This window comes from Gossypium arboreum, chromosome 3 (genome assembly GCF_025698485.1).
Source record: "Gossypium arboreum isolate Shixiya-1 chromosome 3, ASM2569848v2, whole genome shotgun sequence".
Classification (NCBI taxonomy): domain Eukaryota; kingdom Viridiplantae; phylum Streptophyta; class Magnoliopsida; order Malvales; family Malvaceae; genus Gossypium; species Gossypium arboreum.
The window spans coordinates 1,340,446-1,358,615 of record NC_069072.1 but is presented as its reverse complement, the minus strand read 5'-3'; the positions used below and the strand labels follow the sequence as shown (position 1 = coordinate 1,358,615).

Below are 18,170 nucleotides of genomic sequence, written 5' to 3'. Positions count from 1 at the left end.
AAAAGGTAAAAGAGAAATTAAAATTTAAATCTGCGGGATTAGAAGTAAAATTAAACCAACATAAAAACTAGAAACAACCGCAGAGGATTAAAACCTCAAGAGTGAAAAAAGCTTCGGTTTCGTTTCGTAGAGATCGGTGTTTTTTTTTTTTTCTTTTAAGGTCCGTCAATGCAGTCTCTCCGTCGCCCAAATTCTCAAACATTCAAGCAGATCAAAGCAAAACGATGGCGGCGCCGCCTCATGGTCCTTACACCGCCACGAACCTCTCCTTTCCGTAATTTCTTTTCACTCTTTTGTTTCGGTACCGTGTTAAACGTTCCATTGTTTTGAATTTTTTTTATCTGCATGTGATTTTGACAATCCGTCGAACACCTAAAGTGCACCATTCTTTTTTTTTTTGCAAAATTTTCTGATATGAATTCAACCATGGAAGAACCAGAAACAAGCTTAGTTGAAGTAAGGGAAGAGCTCATGGTTTCACCCGCTAGCGAAAACGAAAACAAAAACCCTTGTTTAAGAACAGCTCATTTCCTCAAACCTATTTCAAGTTCCCTTGAAACCCCACTTCCTAAGCTTCCTTCACAACGTGTTTCTTCAATTGAACCTAAAGATCTGCCTTTAAGTATCAGTTTCCATGGGTGGAGATGCAGGGCAAGTAATTGGTCGGCATGGGTTGAAAAGATGGTTGTTTTACATGAATCAACTTGGAAGAAAGCTGGTATCTATGAAGCCATCGTGAATTCAACTTATCAGATTAAGAGAAACAGTGATTTAGTTCTTGGTTTAGCTGAGAAATGGTATTGTGGGACTAAAAGTTTCTTGTTTTCTTGGGGAGAAGCTAGTGTTACACTTGAAGATATGATGATCCTTGGGGGGTTTTCTGTTCTGGGTTCCCCTGTTTTCACCCCACTCGAAGCTGAAGAATCGAAGGAAGCCGAAGAGAATTTAAAGAGTGCAAGGATCGAAATCGTGAGAAGCAAAGCTAAAAAGGCTTGCCCTCGTTTATGGATGCAGAGGTTCATGGACAGTGGCAATGAAATCGAGCATGAAGCGTTTCTTGCCTTTTGGCTTTCGAGGTATGTTTTCACTAATGCACACGAAACGATTAGGGAACATGTTTTCCCCATTGCAGTACATTTAGCTAGAGGGACAAGGCTTGCGTTAGCACCTGCTGTACTTGCTAGTATTTATAGAGATTTGTGTTTGTTGAAAGATGCAATTACCGCTTCAACTAAAATGGGGAAAGAAGAGGTGTTTAAGCTTACCCTTTGGTCACCATTTCAATTAGTTCAGGTTTGGGCTTGGGAGAGATTTGCTGAGTTAAGACCCAAACCGAATCCGATAGCAAAAGGTGAGCCAAGGTTGGTTCAATGGCACGATGTGAGTTGCAAGGTTGAGAATGTGAGGTTAGCTCTAGAGTTAGCTAATGGAAGTTTTGAATGGCGGCCATATACGATGCAGATTGATAACTGGAAACAACCTAAGTTTTATAGGGAGAATGAATTTTGTATATGGACTACTGCACGTCTCGATAAAGAGCTAGAGTCCTTTGTTCGTTGTTTGAAGGCCAGTGAGCTAGTGGGGCTTGATTGCATAGAACAGTACCTTCCCCATCGAGTAGCGAGGCAATTTGGAATAGATCAAGATATTCCCAGTTGTGTTCCTCAATCAAAAGATCAGACTCCTGAGCTTGCCTGGCTCAATTACTGTGAATCACTCACTGGTGTAAAATTATACATTCCTTCTCGGCTATATAAAGCTGGTGTTACGGCACGCTACTTGAAATGGTGGAACAAGTCGGTATCGGAGAGCAAAGGAACAGCTAAGGGGTTGAAGAAATCAGCAAAGAAGCCTAAAGGAAAGAAACAAGAGAAAAGTTCTTCTGGTTGCCTTGGCTTTCATCTGAAAATAGAGAGTTTCCCTGGAAAGACTGAAGCTAATGATCCGTCGGTTTCTCCTAATTGCTCCACGAAGAGCTCAAAGAAACAAGGAGACAATATCAACAAGACTACTAATGCTAGTGGTTCTCTCTCTTGTTTTCCTCTTAAGAAATCAAAGAGTGTATCCCAGATTTTAGAAGAAAAGCAAGTGAGCAACAATGATTCTATGTCCGGCTCTTGCAGAAGGAACTCTATGAAATCAGCCAAGAATCTGAAAAGAAAGAAAGAAGTCAAGGAGGGATCTACTTCTCCCAATGTTCCTTTGGGAAGTTCCAAAGAATCAGTTCAAACTTTGAAAAGAAAGGACAAAGATGAGAAAGATTCTGCTTCTCCCGGTTTCAGTAAAAAACACATGAAAAAATCCGCAGTGAGATCTAAAGGAATGAAGGAAGATACTCCTGTGTCTGCCTCTTCTAGATTTGCTTCTGGAAGCTCCAAAAAACCAGCATTGGCTGTGAAAGACAAGGAGGAAGGTAGCAGCGATTCTGCCCATCAGGTTTTACCTTTAGCAAATGCAATAAAATTACCCAGCACTGTTGAAAGGAAGAAGGGACCCAGTGCCGATGATCCTATTTGTTCCGTGCGGAAGTTTGATGGAAAGGAAGCAGAGGATTGTCTTGAGGATAATAATCCAACTATAGCAGAAATGATGAGATCTTGCAAGAAGAGTCGTAAGGTCAAAACTAAAGATTCTGATGATGATGGAAACCCATCAGGCCATTCTCAAGGTCTTTCATCTACAATTGCAGATGACGAGGTTGTTAAATATTTGGAGCCATTAGCAATATTGGCTGAAAAGGTTATCGAGGATGAATCTGTGCTAAGAATAGGGGAATCTTTTGAAGGTCCCTACAAGGATCAGAGAGAACCAAAGATAGTGCAGGAGGAAATTGTGATGGGAGAATCAGAACAAACAGTTAAAGATGCAGAGGATGGCCTGCCAGAACAACCAGTTCCCGAAATGCTAAGCATCAATGGTGTTGAAGGAGAGTGCAGTTGCTATGCAGTTGACATACCGGGATTAACACTTGAAGCTCGGATTAGCAGGCTTGAGAAACTGGTTGAAGAGCTAAAAGCAATGAGATCTGCTTGCAAGTAGTCCATAGCCATTAGCATCAAGATGTACTTTACTCATTATCCTTTTTTTTTTTTCATTTTTATTTACAATTAGAATAATGCATGTGTTTTTTCTTTGATTTAGCCAAACATTGTATGTCAAAACATGTCTTTATTGATTAGGATAAATTATGACTGCTATGAAATTTTAGTGATTTGTGTGATTTGATAAGTTGTTTCACCCTGATTATCTGACTTATGTTAATCATCACTCAGCGGGTAAATGTAAAATTGGAAAGACAATTTCCCAATAATGTTCAACCGATAATAAATTTACATATCAGCAGAATACATAAGGTACTGATATTTGTTCTTTTTTGAGTATGCTTTGGCTATGGTACTGACTTTTGTTTTCTTGATAGGAGTTTGCGCAGCTACAGCAGATTGAAAAATTGTCGGCATGAGCATTATCCACAGTCTTCTTGGATGCAGCATCTTCTTCCCTCAGGTTGCATTGCCTTTTTATTTTTCATTTATCGTCTCCAGCTCTTTCTTTTTAACCCTACTTATGTGTCATTAGAGGTTCATTGTGTTCTTCTTAGTTTATGTCTGTGGAGTATAAATATTCGTCTTCGAACAAGCTGTTTCCTTGGGATGCATTACCTTCTTCCCTTGGGTTGTATTGCTTTTTTATTATCTTTTTCATTTATAGCTCAAATTTTGGTTTTTTTAACCCTACTTAGGGGGTTATTAGAGTTCGGTTGATGGTCTTCTTAGTTTATGGTTTAAAGCAGACAAACTTGTAAAGCTCAAACTCCTGGATGTATACCTTGTACCATTATCTTTCTAAGCTATATGAATTCTTTTATAGGGAAGATGGAATATATTTGATGACGTTTAAGCATTGTTGAGCCTTTAGCAGGTGAGTTACGAGTTTCACTCACCGTAGATGTAGCATGTGATTCACATTGGAAGCTGCAGGTCAGCTTGCATGGCTTTCAGCCATTTCTGTTCTGATTTTGCATGACTAAGTCCATAAACATGTTTAGGAAGGCTGCTATATGCATATACTTGAGGGAAGCACCCTATCATCTTTTAACTAAGGTTTTGACTACTAAGCTTACCAATAGTTGTAAAAGATGGGGACGTCAAGGGTAAAAGTATTATGGAGGCCCTTGTACTAAGGGTCAGATTTCATTTCGCCCCCTCTACTAAAAATGGGCAAATTAGTCTATGTATCTTAGATCAGAGAGCAAACCGGTCCTTTTATTAAAGATTACATCCATTTTTACAGTTAAAACATGTCTTTGTACATCAGTATAAGGTACACGTGGCACGCCACATGTAATTGTCTAGTTATTTCGTTAGTCATGCTAGTTTTAATAATAAAAATGGATGAAAATTTTAACAGAAAGGAACAATTTGCATATAGGGATTAATTTGTCCATTTTTTTAGTAAAGGGATAAAATGTAATCTAACTCCTAGTATAAGGACCTTCATAGTACTTTTACCTGTGGTCAAGCATTGCAGTTTCTTTCTGTGACTGATAATCGCCCAAGTAGCCAAATGTGGCTTTCGAATATTGAAAATAGTTGGATTTGAGAATCCTGTAACCATTCAAGTTCTTGCGTTTTTTTCATTGCTATCAGGTAAAGACTTCTTGCGTTTTTGTATTAGATTTGCTTGATGCTCACATAGGATTAGTGTCCGATCTCGGGTTTGTTCCCAAGCACATACCATGTGCTAGCTTTAGGACAGATTCAACCCTAAACTGGCCTTACAAAGACCCCTTCTTTATAGCCTTTGAATTGATCAGTGATTTTTAGTTTTGGGTAAACTACACTTGTAGTCTCCCAACTATAGGTAATTTTTTTATTTATTTACCCAACTATGATAAGTTTTAAAATGGTCACTCAACTATGAATAGTTGCGCTACAAAAAAAAAAAAATTTACTCATAGTTGGGTGACTACCAATGTAGTTTACCCTTTAGTTTTTAGTACTTTGCTTTGCATGAAGATCAAATTGCCATTGCCAGGTTCCAAGTTTCTAGTCATGTAATCTTGTAAGGCTTTATAAACATTTCCCTACCCCTTCATTCTCTTCACTTTTCATTATGAAGGTCAAAGACCATTGTAAACATTATGGTCCATGAGAATGTTCCTAGTAAACTTCTCCAGCTAAATGAGAAAAGGTCTCACTATGCTCTTAGACTCTTCGCATATTTGAAATCTAGTCCCATTACTTTTAATTTCGGTAATCTAGGTTTTTTTTTTTGTTAAATTAAATTATGTAGCATTTTTAAAACAAAGAACTGCTCAAAAGACCAATATTACATGGGGAAAATTGATGTTGAATTTTGGGGTTGTAACTTTGTAAGGTTGTTTTTGAGTCTAGGGTTGTAATGTTCTTTGCAATTGCTTTAGTGAAGTAGAATGATATATATATATTAATTAATGTGACACAGTGTCTAAAAGTATTCATAATTTTTTCTCTATCCATAAAGAGAAAAATAATGCGCATCGGCACATTCGAATTTACATTCTCCTATATAGATAATAATGTTTATGTTAATCTAGTTAAGATTCAATTAGTTAGAATTATTGAATTTTAAATCTTTAAAGAGTAGAGAGATTGGGAGCATTATTAAACCATGTGAAAGTGGCTTGTGAACCGTCATCACTTGTTTTTGTCAATTAAGTCCTTTTATCACATGAAAGGATACAAAAAAAAGATTCAAGAAATCCATACATTGTCATGAGAGCATAAAAAGGCCTTCTAATGTTTTAGATGTGGCAATGGTTTTATCCCTATTGCTCTAAGAGACAATATGACCCCCGGACATAGAAGCACATGCAATATTTGGTTGTACTTCTCACAACAAGATCCTTTACTGTCACTTCTGATGGAGGACGGAGACCGGTGGCCTTTCAATCAAGGCTTTCCATCAAGTGGAGAGGCCTTTCGTATGGATTCTTGGGATTTCAGAGCATGAAAACAACCCATATTAAGAGCTCTTCGAGATAGAGAAATCCACTAAGCAATCTCGATTCCGATGAAGAACCATAAAAAAACCAAGGATGAAAGGCTTCTATGTGAATCTTTCAACTTATTATGTTGACATAAATTTTTTTAAAAAATTATGGTAGCATTTCTAAAATTAGGCTAAAATTTTGGGCTAAAAAAGAATTTGTTTAAAATATGTATTAGGTTTCAACCCAATATTCACTACTTAGAGCTTGACTTGACTTATGTTTTAAGTTTATGCTATGTTTTTCTTTACTATTTTTGTATATTATAAAATTTATGTAATGTAAAAACTAAATAAAATATATTATAATGTAAATATTAAAAAATAAGTTAAAAAGTGTATGTTGAAAAAATTAATAAGGAAATAAATATATAACGATAATAGAGTAGAACAATATAATTTTTTAAATATTAAATAAAAATAATATTTTTTGATAAACTTAAAGGAACTTGAATTGGTAAGTTACAAATTTTAAATAGTGTTACACTTGAACAACTATGTATAGTATCATTAATTTGGCTTGAACCCCATCTAACTTGACCAATGAACATATTTACTTGACAATATGTAATGGAGGGGCGATGGGAGGGGCTGACGTGTCCCCCTAAAATGAAAAATTTAATATCAGCTTTTTGAAATTTTTAAAACTTTAAGTTAGTATATGGTAAAATTATATGTTGATATCTTAAAATGATAAAATTTTAATAGGATCCTTTAAAAAGTATAAAGATATAAGCTATTAAAATGATTAAATTATGTTTTAACTCTCATAAAAATATATAATTTAATTTTGTCTCATAAAAAAAATTCCTAATTTCACCTTTGAGCTAGGGTGTGGGTTGTCTTGTACATCTTCACCTCACTTTGCATGGATGTAGATATCAATTATATCTTTAATCGCTTTTCCTTAAGTGTTCTTATTAAATTTTCAATTTAATGCTATAAAATTATATATTTATAAATTATTCATTAAGATAATTTTGGTACAATTAATTCTTTTGTATGTGTATAATATAAGTTATATATATAAAGTATTCACAAACCTAATATTTTGTAAATATATTTAATATATTTACTAACAATATAAGAAAATACATTGAATTTACTAATGAAGTAAAACAGTAACTTAGAAATTAGAGTGACATGAAAGGTATTTACATAAGAATGGCAAACTACACTTAAGGTTATTAAATTATTAATAAGCTTGTATTTTAGTCACTTAACTTTTAAAAATTACAAAATAGTCACTAAACTATTCAAAAGTTTTAATTTAAGTCATTGGGCCTTTAAAATCGCTCTTGTATAGTCTTTTTTGTTCGCACCGCTTATATCAATCAAAAGCTTTCATTCCCCTTCTCTTCTACAATTCAGTTTTTTTATGAAACGACTTTAAAAATGACGAATTTATGAACTAAAATCCAAATAACTTTTTTCTTCGATCTTTGACTTGGATCTAAGCTCTGCTTTTCTACTCATCGATGGGTACTGATCTACCATACCAATCATTGAATTATCACTTGGAGCTCGTTAATCTTACTTTAAGAAAAAAAAACTTAACCGCTCAGTAAATTAAATAAAAAATTTTCAATCACTCGAACGAAAACTTTTAAATAATTTAATAACCATCTTGTAAATTTTTAGAATGACGAGTAATTTAGTAAGATTGTGTGTAGTTAACCAAAAAAAATTATTAAGTTAAGCTACTAATCCACTATCAAATTCTCAATACTATAGTCTATAGCTCTACAACAATACCAAAACAGTTGACAAGTTTGGACTTTTTGAAGTGCATTGACCCAACGTCAAATATCAACCCATCAGTCAACAAATCTTGATCCAAAGATAAAGTTCACTAAAAAAGAAAACAGGGTCTGGAACCAGTAGCCATTGAGACTCGAGCTGTCGAGCATGGCAATTCTCAGTTGTGTTGTGTAATGCTCTCTGCTATTTTTAATTATGGCTGAGATTATGCTTTGAGTTTGAGACAAGAACTGACCAAAAAGAAGTTTAACTTTCAAAGAAGAATCCACTTATATATATATATATATACATATATCAGACATAATCTTTAGACAGCAGATTTTATGCTTTGTGATGACAGATAGAGCACGCCTACTTATGTTTCCCCTTCATGTCAGATTATCACTCTAACTAAACTGTACTAATAAATCTTCTTGTTTATATCACTAATTAAAGGATTAATATATCATTTGGTACCTATATTTAGTTTCAATGTTCAAATTGGTACTTAAGTTTGGTTTTAGTATTCAATTTGATACCCAAACTAAACATTGTGTGGCCCAACAAATATTTGACGTGTACTCTAGTAACAAACAAAGGATAAACTACAATAGAGGTCACCCAACTATGGCACTAAATTGAACAGAAAAACTAAATATGGGTACTAAATAGTATATTAACCTCTAATTAAACCCCTGAAAAACAGAAATTTATGATACTACTCTCATCATTAAACATCCCAGGGTCCCGGTTTTAAAGTTGCTTAATTTTTTTTATAGAAATTAAAATATTGTAGTTGGTGTGTAATGCCAACTCAGTACCTTTTGTTTTTTCAAAGGACAGTACCTTTAAAATGCCACAAAGATGGTCGCAGAATACAGATAGATGAAAAAAAAAAAAGGATTAATTTAGTTTATGTGTTAATTATATTAATTTTAGTCCCTAATTAAGTTCGCTTTGATAAATACAGATAAATGAAAAAAAATAAAGATTAATTTAGTTTATGTGTTAATATAAATTTTAGTCCCTGAACTTGATAATTAAGTTCACTTTGGTACCTGTATTGGCAATTAGGTTTATTTTAGTCCTTTAACTTGACAAATGTAAAATTTTGATGACGTGAATGTCATCAAATTTTGATGGAATCCAAGTTTCAGACCAAAACGAATCTAGTTGTCAAGTTCAGGTACCAAATTAAAGAAAAAAAAAGTATAGGTATCAAAGTGGATCTAATTGCCAAGTTTAGGGACTAAAAGTTATATTAACCCTCAGTTTATATATGGAAGTGTTAACCATGCTTAATAATACTTGTTAAAGTGATGGTTGAATTCTACTATTAGTTCTAGTATTATGCATAAATTATGGATTTAGTTCATATATTTTATTTTAGTCATTTGTATTTTTGAATTTTGAAATTTTGAAAAAAATCAATTATTGAAGTTGTCGTTACATCAAAATTGAAATTTCAATTTCAAAAAGTATAGGAACAAAGAATGATAAAATTGGAAAACACGGATTAAATCTAAAACTTACGCATAATACAAAGCTAAACAATATTTAACCAAACAAATTTACCCATTACTGTTTGAGATTTTAGGACTAGAATTTGAAAATTGGAAAAGTAAAGGTACTAAAATTGACCAATTTATAAAGTATATGGACTAAATTTACAACTTACATATATTATAAGGACTAATAGAAAAATTTGACCTAAAAGTGATATATATCAAATAAATAACCCATTATGTCAGGCTTTTGTTGGATGAAATATGTCAAAATCTCTAAAACTGGCATTTTTCTTCGGTTGATAATCTTCCTGTCAGGTTTTTGTTCTTTTTATTTATTATTTTGTTTTATTGTGTCCTAACGATTAGGGTTTCTCAAATTACAACTTAAATTTTAGATTGAATTTTAATTTTAAATTATTTTAATTAAATTTTCAAACTATAAAATCCGAATTAATTAAGTTGTTTTTCATAATATTAGTTAAAATTAATATTGATATATATATATATACTAATATTATAGACAACTTAAATTTCACGTACTAAAAAATATTATAAATTTTAATGATTGATTTTTTAACACGTTATGTACACGTTTAATCCTTACGTTCAATATAAAATTCTAAGATCCCTTAATTTAATTAGAAATGGCAAAAAATAAAATAAAAATAGACGAATTCTGATCCGACCTAACCTGATAGAATTGAGTTTTTCTTGAAATCAAGTTTCGAGGTGGATTTAAATTTAGGAAAAACTCACTCTGCTCCGTCTTGAGATAATTACTAAAATACTTTATATATATAATATTAGCTTAAATAAATAAATATATATGGTAATAGAATTTATATTAATGTTTGCTCTAGCATAAGTACTATTTCTAAGGAAACAATTAATAGTATGATTAAAAATAATAGTAAATTAAAAAATATTATTCTATTTTAATAAAAATAGATTTTAAAAAATGTGAAATTAGATAAGGTTGGAGTCAAATGTAGATTTATTTTTTTGTGGCGGGTTTGGGATGATAAATTAATATTTAATTTTGGGTCAAGTTTAGGGCAAAAAGCAGTCCAATCCCATTGTCATCTCTACTTAAAACTTGAGTAAAAATCTTAAAGTCGATCGAGTCATAGTTCAGTTGAGATTGTTATTGTTGTAATATCTTGGAGAATGTGGACTCAAATGTGTTTAAGCACATGATATCCTCCAATTTTACGAATTCCATGTCGAGTCAATGTCAATTTATATTGGGGTGTATCGGGTCAAGTTCAGGGTAAAAAAACAATCCCAACCCATTGTCATCTCTACTTCAAACTTGTGTAAATACCCTTATATATAAATAGATCAAGTCATAGTTTGGTTGACATTGTTGTTGTTGCAATATCCCGGAGAACATGGACTCAAATGTGCTTAAGCACATAATATCCTTCATTTTAAGAATTTCGGGTCGAGTCAATGTCAAGTTAAGTTAAGGTATATTGGGTCGGGTTTAAGGCAAAAATCGTCTCGTCCCATTATCATCTCTATTTAAAACTTGTGTAAATGTCTTATATAAAACCGATCGAGTCATAATTCAATTGACATCGTTGTTGTTTTAATATTTTGAAGAACGTGAACTCGAACACACTTGAATGCATATCCTTCATTTTAAAAATTATATAAAAACTTATATCCTTTATTATATAAAAAAAAAAAGATTGAGTAAATGTCCCTAATTAAAACTTATATCCTTTATTAGAGCTAAAAAGATTCGAAAATATAAACAAGCCTAAGCACATATTCCCTAAATCTTATATTATTATTAAAAATTAATAAAGATTAATTAATATGTTAAAAAGAAAAGATAAAAGATACTGTACAGACAAAATATGATGGGATCAATTAGAGGACAAAAACATCAATACACCCAAAACATGTTTTGTATTGTTTCTTTCCTTTTTCATGGTTTAAATCCATTCTTGTAATTAATTGAGCACTATGGTGGGTAACGTTGCTGCCAATAGTCTCTTAATATCTCCCTCCATTGAATTTTAGTTTGGTTTTAGTTTGGCAATAATTTTATAAACATGAGTAAGCACGTAATATCAGATAATGTGATTATTATTGAAGGAGGGCCGAACTCATTATGAGAGAAGTCTTCGAAGTAGGGACGGCACCAAGGGGGCAGGTAGAGACCTTCACAATTTATTATTTTAGTCTTTTGAAGTTTTAAAAATTACAAGTTAATTTAATGGTAAAAATACACTTTGACCCCTCAATGATGAATTTTTTTTTAGTTTAATCTCTTTAAAATTTTAAAATAACAATGCATATATAAAGATAAAATTGTACTTTGATTCCTTTAAAATTTTATAATTTAATTTTAGCCCCTCAAAGATAAACTTCTGGCTTCGTCCCTGCTTCGAAGTGTTGTCCACCAAGAGCCAATAGACCCCTCAATGGTACAGGTATTGTGCCTAGCGTATTTATGCTCAGTTTTGTCTCCCGACTCCAAGGAGAGTCTTCAACAGGTTCATAGAGTGAAAACACCTCACCCACCAATGAAATGTGAACATTCGGTCTTGGTAGAGTTCAAACCCGTGCCCTTATATTTTACCCACTAATGTTATATAAAGGCATGGATTCGAACCCTACCAAAGCTAAATGCTCACATCTCTTTAATGATTATGGGATTATGAATAGTTTAGACATTGTATAAGAAATATATATATATATATATATATATATATGCTTATGCACGTAATACCCTCCACTTTAAAAATTATGGGATTATGAATAGTTTAAATATTGTGTAAGAAATATATATATGATTATTGAACCATGATATGTGACATGGTGGTTGCTCACCTCTAACCATGTAGTCAGGGATTCAATCTCTGTTGATAGGAATAAAACATATTTCATGATCAGCTGTTTACCTTTTCAAAGAGGATTAATGGTGAGAGAATTAGTTACTGCTAATTCCTTTAATCACAAGTGTCTTCTCAATAATGATAACTTCAAGATTCAAAATAATTATTGTTATGGATAGGGATAAATATCAAAACTATACATGAACTTCGAGTTTGTGCGAATTTTGATTTGATTTAGATTTTACAAATCACTAATAACATTATCGAATGAACACCATTTAACGTTGATATGTTGCATACAAAAACAATTATATTAATCCAATATGAAAAGATATGTATGTATTCATTTATTTAAATATGCACAATTGAATCAAAATCAAAGTTTCATATATGCATATGAACCGCAATTTAAGTTTCATGTGTATAATTATACCAAATCAAAGTTTATGTACCAAATTACACAATTAACCAAAGTTCAAGTGTAAATTTGATATTTATCCCCTTATAGATATGGAAAAGGTTGTGAAGGCAAGGCATGCTTAGGATTATGAGATGATAATAAGGTTTTTGTTTTTTCATTTTATTGACAAATAAAATCTAATCAATTTGTAAAGGTGAAAATATGCTATTGATAGTTATACTATAATAAAATTTGAGATTTAATCATTATTATTAAAAAATTTAAAAATTAACCGTCTTATTTTTTATATTTAAAAACTTTAGCCTAAACATTGGCATTATTAATATTTTCAATCAAAATTTGTCAATCTGATATGTTTAGCTTCCATGAACCATGTGCAATATGATACGGGGGCAATCTAATTAACATGTCAAGTTGATAAATTTTGACTAGAAATACTAATAATATTAATGATTAAATTAAGGTTTTTAAATAAAAAAGGATTAATTTTTATCTTTTTAAATACAAGGACTAAATCAATTCTTTTGCCAAAGTATAAGGACCTGTGACACAATTTAACCTCTCATAAACAAAAATCATGAACCAACAATGGCAATTAATAGCTAATATAGTGATTTAATGCATATATTTTTCCTGCAATTAAAATAGTATAATTATTTGATTAATATTTAAGAAAATTTTCCATTTTGTTGCCCTTATAGATATTTCCTGATTTATCCCCTTTTTAAGAAAGAAGAAAACATGAAAAAAAATTTGCACATTTTCCCTTAATTTCTTTATTTTTCATGATTTCTACAAAACACAATAAATAAATAAAAACAATCCCTTCCTTTTATATTGATGTTTTTTGTAATTGGATTGGTTAGGCCACCGATTTTCAGTCCGATCGATTGGTTTAATTTAATTAAAAAAATTATTAAAAATTACAAATAGAAAAAATAGAAAAACTCGATTCAACAAATTTGTACCAATTCACAATAAATCATTTCAACCTCTTTTTTAGACTGATGTATTAATTGATTCTCGATCCAACTTATCCAACTAACCAAACTGATCTTGTTCCATTAACCTTGGATCACACATAATATGTTCATCCTAAAATAAGAAGAAAAAAACTAATAAAAATAAGTATTATGTATTTTATTTGAATGCGATAAAATAAATGATAAATATTTCGTTTAAAACATTCATTTTGATATAAAAGTCGATATATATATATATATTTTTGAACATTAATCTCAATATGTTCTATCATATCTGCTCTTTTTGATACAATGCCTATAATTATCTGTAGCCCTTCCTCAACTTTTAAATAAGAGGATAATGTGTTTCAACGCATTTGGACCCGTATCCTTTTACACTAGCAACAATGCCAATGCCAATCGAACTCATACTCAATCAGCAAAGGTTACATTATGTGTGGATATAATAATAATAATAAATAATAATAATAATAATAATAATAATAATAATAATAACGGTAAAATTGAGTATGAGCTTTCATATAGGGTTTAATTAAGTGTGGATATATTTATTTTCTTTTTGTTTAGATTTGAATACATTCTCGTTTTAGTTAATTAGATTATATTGATGGTATGTACAATAATAAAAAACGATATAAGTTAACTAAATTTCAGTTCTTAATTTATTTGTGCCGTAATAACTTCATACTATTTTATGATTAATCGACATATAGTTATATTTATGTTTTAATTGTATTATACTTGTTAACTTAAAAAGAAAAAACTTTTGGTCTAATTATAAATTTGATTCCTCTACTTCACGAAAACTAAGAACTTAGTCTTTTACTTGAATTTGTTAAATTTTGACATTATTAAAAATCTAACATTTCAAGTTTATGTGTTAATCAATAACTATACTAATTTCTTAATTAGCACTACATTTTGATAAATTAAAGGATAAAGCACACTAGTAGTCACTCAACTATTAGTAAATTTCTTTTCTAATCATCCAATTATGAAAAGTTACAAAATAGTCATTCAACTATTCAATTTCTTCTTTTTTGGTCACCCAACTATCTTGGATTTTTAGGTGTTCCTATTTTTACATTAGTCAGTTGGTGACAAAAGAAACAAAATTGAACAGTTGAGTGATCATTTTGTAACTTTTCATAGTTGGGCGGCCAAAAAAGAAGCTTACTAATAATTGGGTGACCAAAATAGAAATGTACTAATAGTTGGATGCCTACTAAAGTAGTTTAACCTAAATTAAACTATAAGATGGAAACTTTTAGGGAAGAGATTTTCATTAAATGATATTTGATTATATAATTAAAAAAAGCAATGGATACAATCTCGTAATTATCTCCAACATCAATGGCAATTGCTTTAACCCTTGACTTTATAACACCTCCATTACCCTTCAGTCAAAATTCAACTCAAAAACTTGAATGGAAAACAAATTCCCATCGCTCACTCTTTTCCGTCACTTTCTCGAGAAATATATTTTCTTTTCCTACTAACATTCCTCTCCTCTTTTTTTTTCCGTCACTTTCTTGAGGAAACAATGTCTCAGCGGGCCGGAAAGTGCCGGAAAATCCGTCACATTGTCCGAATCCGACAAATGCTGAAGCAATGGCGAAAGAAGGCCCGCATTTCGGCCAATGACAACATCGGACACGCACCGTCCGATGTACCGGCGGGACATGTGGCTGTCTGTGTGGGGACCGGTCTCAAGAGATACATCGTACGAGCGACGTACCTGAACCATCCAATCTTCAAGTCACTCCTCGTACAAACCGAAGAAGAGTACGGTTTCAATAACGTAGGACCGTTGACCATCCCATGCGACGAGTCACTCTTCGAGGAGATTCTCCGTGTCGTGTCTCGTTCTGACTCGTCGTCGAACTCGGACCGTTTGTTTACATTCGAGGATCTTCAGAGACGATGCCACGTGGGCATGAAGAATAAACAACAGATTTTGAGTGAATCTCGGCCGTTGTTTCATCGGGTCGGCGATAGATCAGTCTACTGAGTTGGCCATCCGAGTCACCCGAGTTGGAAGAATTAACAGTCGCAATTTTAAATTGAATATAACTATGAAATTTTAATTGTGAATTTCATCATTTTTATTTTATGAAATTTAAGAAACTAGTTTTTTCTAATTTAGTTCATCTAAATTTGGTCCTTTTATTTTAAAAAATCGGAAAGTTAATCGAATTATTTGTAAACATATGAAATTGAATTGTAGATACATATAAATTATAAACTTGTTGATTTTCATATTGGGCTACCTTATTAGTTTAGCAATATGAACTATTGGGTTGACTCATCTGAGTTACCCGAGTTGGAAGGATTAACAGTTATAAATTTTAATTCACAATACACTAATTTCATGTTTAATTATTTGTGAATATATGAAATTCACGCGTTAATATTTGCTAATTTGTTGTACATAAAATTTTAATTTATTGTTTTTTTAATTTCTTAAGTATAAATTATTAAATTGTTTGTTTTTCTTTGAACAATTTTAATATAAGTTCGATTATATTTACTTTTTTGACACAATTTTTAGAACTATCTATAGTCTCTATCTAACTGATAAATAGGAGTATAATATGGTTCAATGCCCGGAGCCCTCATCCTCCTATACTGTGGGTAGTTCTAATCATTGTGTTAAAAATAGTAGATATGATCGTAATTTATAATGAGATTTTAAATTAATATTAACACTCAATCAACTAAATTTTTAATTTTTAAATTAATGATTAAAATGATTTTTTCTATTTTTAATTAATATTATTATTTGCATCACATTATACAAAAATTTATATTATATATAATTTTTATATTTAAAAATAAAATTTCATACATAAATTCTACATGTTGAAAATTAATATTTTTTCCTTTCTTTTAAGAAAAAGAGTAGATAACTTTTCCTAATTATTAGAAGTTGCCTAAATTACTCAAGAATTTTATTATAGATTTTGATCCTATCTTTTTTTCACACAATGCCTAGAATTATCTATATCCCCTCCTCAATCCATAAATAAGAATATAATGCGCTTCAGCGAGCTCGAACTCACGTATTCCTGCATTAATAACAATGTCTATGTCAATTTAATTAAGACTCAAATAAATTTTTTTATTTTTAATTAGTAGTGTTTTGATATGATAATCTTCTCTTAGCTCATTCAAAGATTTTATTCTTAATATACATATTATCATTTATTTGAGTGATTAGTGCATAAGGTTAAGCATAATTTTAATTATTATTTAAATATTATCCCTGCTAAATTAAATTTCTTTGTTAATTGACTAATTTTAGGAAATATTTCAGATTTTGTTTTTGCATTATTATTTTAGAATTTTTTTTGGTCATAGTTCCTTTTTTTGGCATAAAATTTTCTTTGTTTCCTTTTAGTGAATATTTGTAAGGTAAGTGTGCTAATTGTGCAATTATTGAAATATTTCAACTATGTTTGTGCTTTTTTATGTACCAAAAACAAACAATTATTACAATTTTGGAGCAACTTAATTACTAATTTGCATTGTTATCACAGCTGTAACTGTTGTTTTTAGGTGCATAAAACAGTTAATAAAATCTTTAAAATATTTTCTATGATTGCAAAATAATCACACTTATTACTTTCCATGTAAACATATTATTTTCATTTTATTAATATATTCACTAAAATAGTATATGATATGATTTTAAGATTTGGTTTGTGTGATAGGAGTTAAAAAATAAATATTTGAATAAAAAATTATTACCGATTGAGTCTTAGTTTGATTGGTATCGACATTGTTATCAGTACATGAGGATGTGAGTTCGAATGTACTGAAATACATTATCTTCCTATTTAAGAGTTAATCTTATTGCTAATCACATGCTTTTATTAAGTTGACATCTAGAATAAAATATTTATAAAAAAATTAAGAAAATGTAAGGAAAAAGAAGTGTTGTAAGAAAAAAAAAGATAAATGAACAAGATAAATTTACAAGGTGGGTTTTAAATGAAAATGATAAATTTATCTTTTATTAATTACTATTAATCGAATTATTTTGGGCATGTTCATCATTTTAATTTTTTTATTCAAGAACTTTCAAATTTAAAAGAATTAAAACCTATTAAAATTTAAATTATTTTAAGAAAAATATTTGTTACACTATCAATATCAATGGAGTCTTTATACTTCACAAGCAAGGTCAAGAGGTTGACAAGTGTTCTATAGGATATAGAAAAATATTAAAATAAATATTTAAAAAGAGAAACACTTGATAATTTTTTAATTCTACTCATAGAATAAAAAGGATAAATTGCTAATGTACCAAATACTAACTCTTATTTTAATTTTCATTAAATTAAAATTATTATTTAATATATTGAAGGTGAATTTTTTAACGTTAAAATGTCCCCATATGTATCACTTATTTTTTAAAATATTAATTAATCACATGTGGCAATTTCTTAACTATTCTTAAGGAGTTAAAACACTTCTCTGTTTATCAAATAATTATATTTAAACTAATTATTATTTTGTTATTTTTTCATTTATTTCTCTCTTTTTATTTTTAATTAATTTTATTAATATTTAAACCTTTTGATTTTTGATAATTATTTTAAATTAATTTTATAAAAAATCTCAATTTAAAAACTTCAAA

At 30.4% G+C, this 18,170-nt stretch overlaps 2 protein-coding genes across 3 annotated transcripts; both read left to right on the top strand.

Moving 5' to 3' along the window:
- On the top strand, nt 1-3,871 carry LOC108476293 (uncharacterized). Of its 2 annotated transcripts, none has more exons than XM_053025364.1 (2): nt 1-3,062; nt 3,419-3,871. In XM_053025364.1, the coding sequence occupies exon 1, from the start codon at nt 415-417 to the stop codon at nt 3,037-3,039; it is 2,625 nt and encodes an 874-aa protein (XP_052881324.1). In that variant the 5' UTR covers nt 1-414; the 3' UTR covers nt 3,040-3,062; nt 3,419-3,871. The 2 variants fall into 2 exon arrangements, with proteins under 2 accessions (XP_052881324.1, XP_052881325.1); XM_053025365.1 differs by having other exon boundaries at nt 3,422-3,639.
- An 11,057-nt stretch (nt 3,872-14,928) lies between these two features.
- On the top strand, nt 14,929-15,773 carry LOC108475395 (indole-3-acetic acid-induced protein ARG7-like). The gene has a single exon (XM_017777357.2). The coding sequence runs from the start codon at nt 15,072-15,074 to the stop codon at nt 15,537-15,539; it is 468 nt and encodes a 155-aa protein (XP_017632846.1). The 5' UTR covers nt 14,929-15,071; the 3' UTR covers nt 15,540-15,773.
- Nucleotides 15,774-18,170: the final 2,397 nt, after the last annotated feature.

Bases quoted from the DNA above. Each gene is read 5' to 3' on its own strand.
- LOC108475395 (XM_017777357.2), top strand. From the start codon at position 15,072: ATGTCTCAGCGGGCCGGAAAGTGCCGGAAAATCCGTCACATTGTCCGA.
- LOC108476293 (XM_053025364.1), top strand. From the start codon at position 415: ATGAATTCAACCATGGAAGAACCAGAAACAAGCTTAGTTGAAGTAAGG.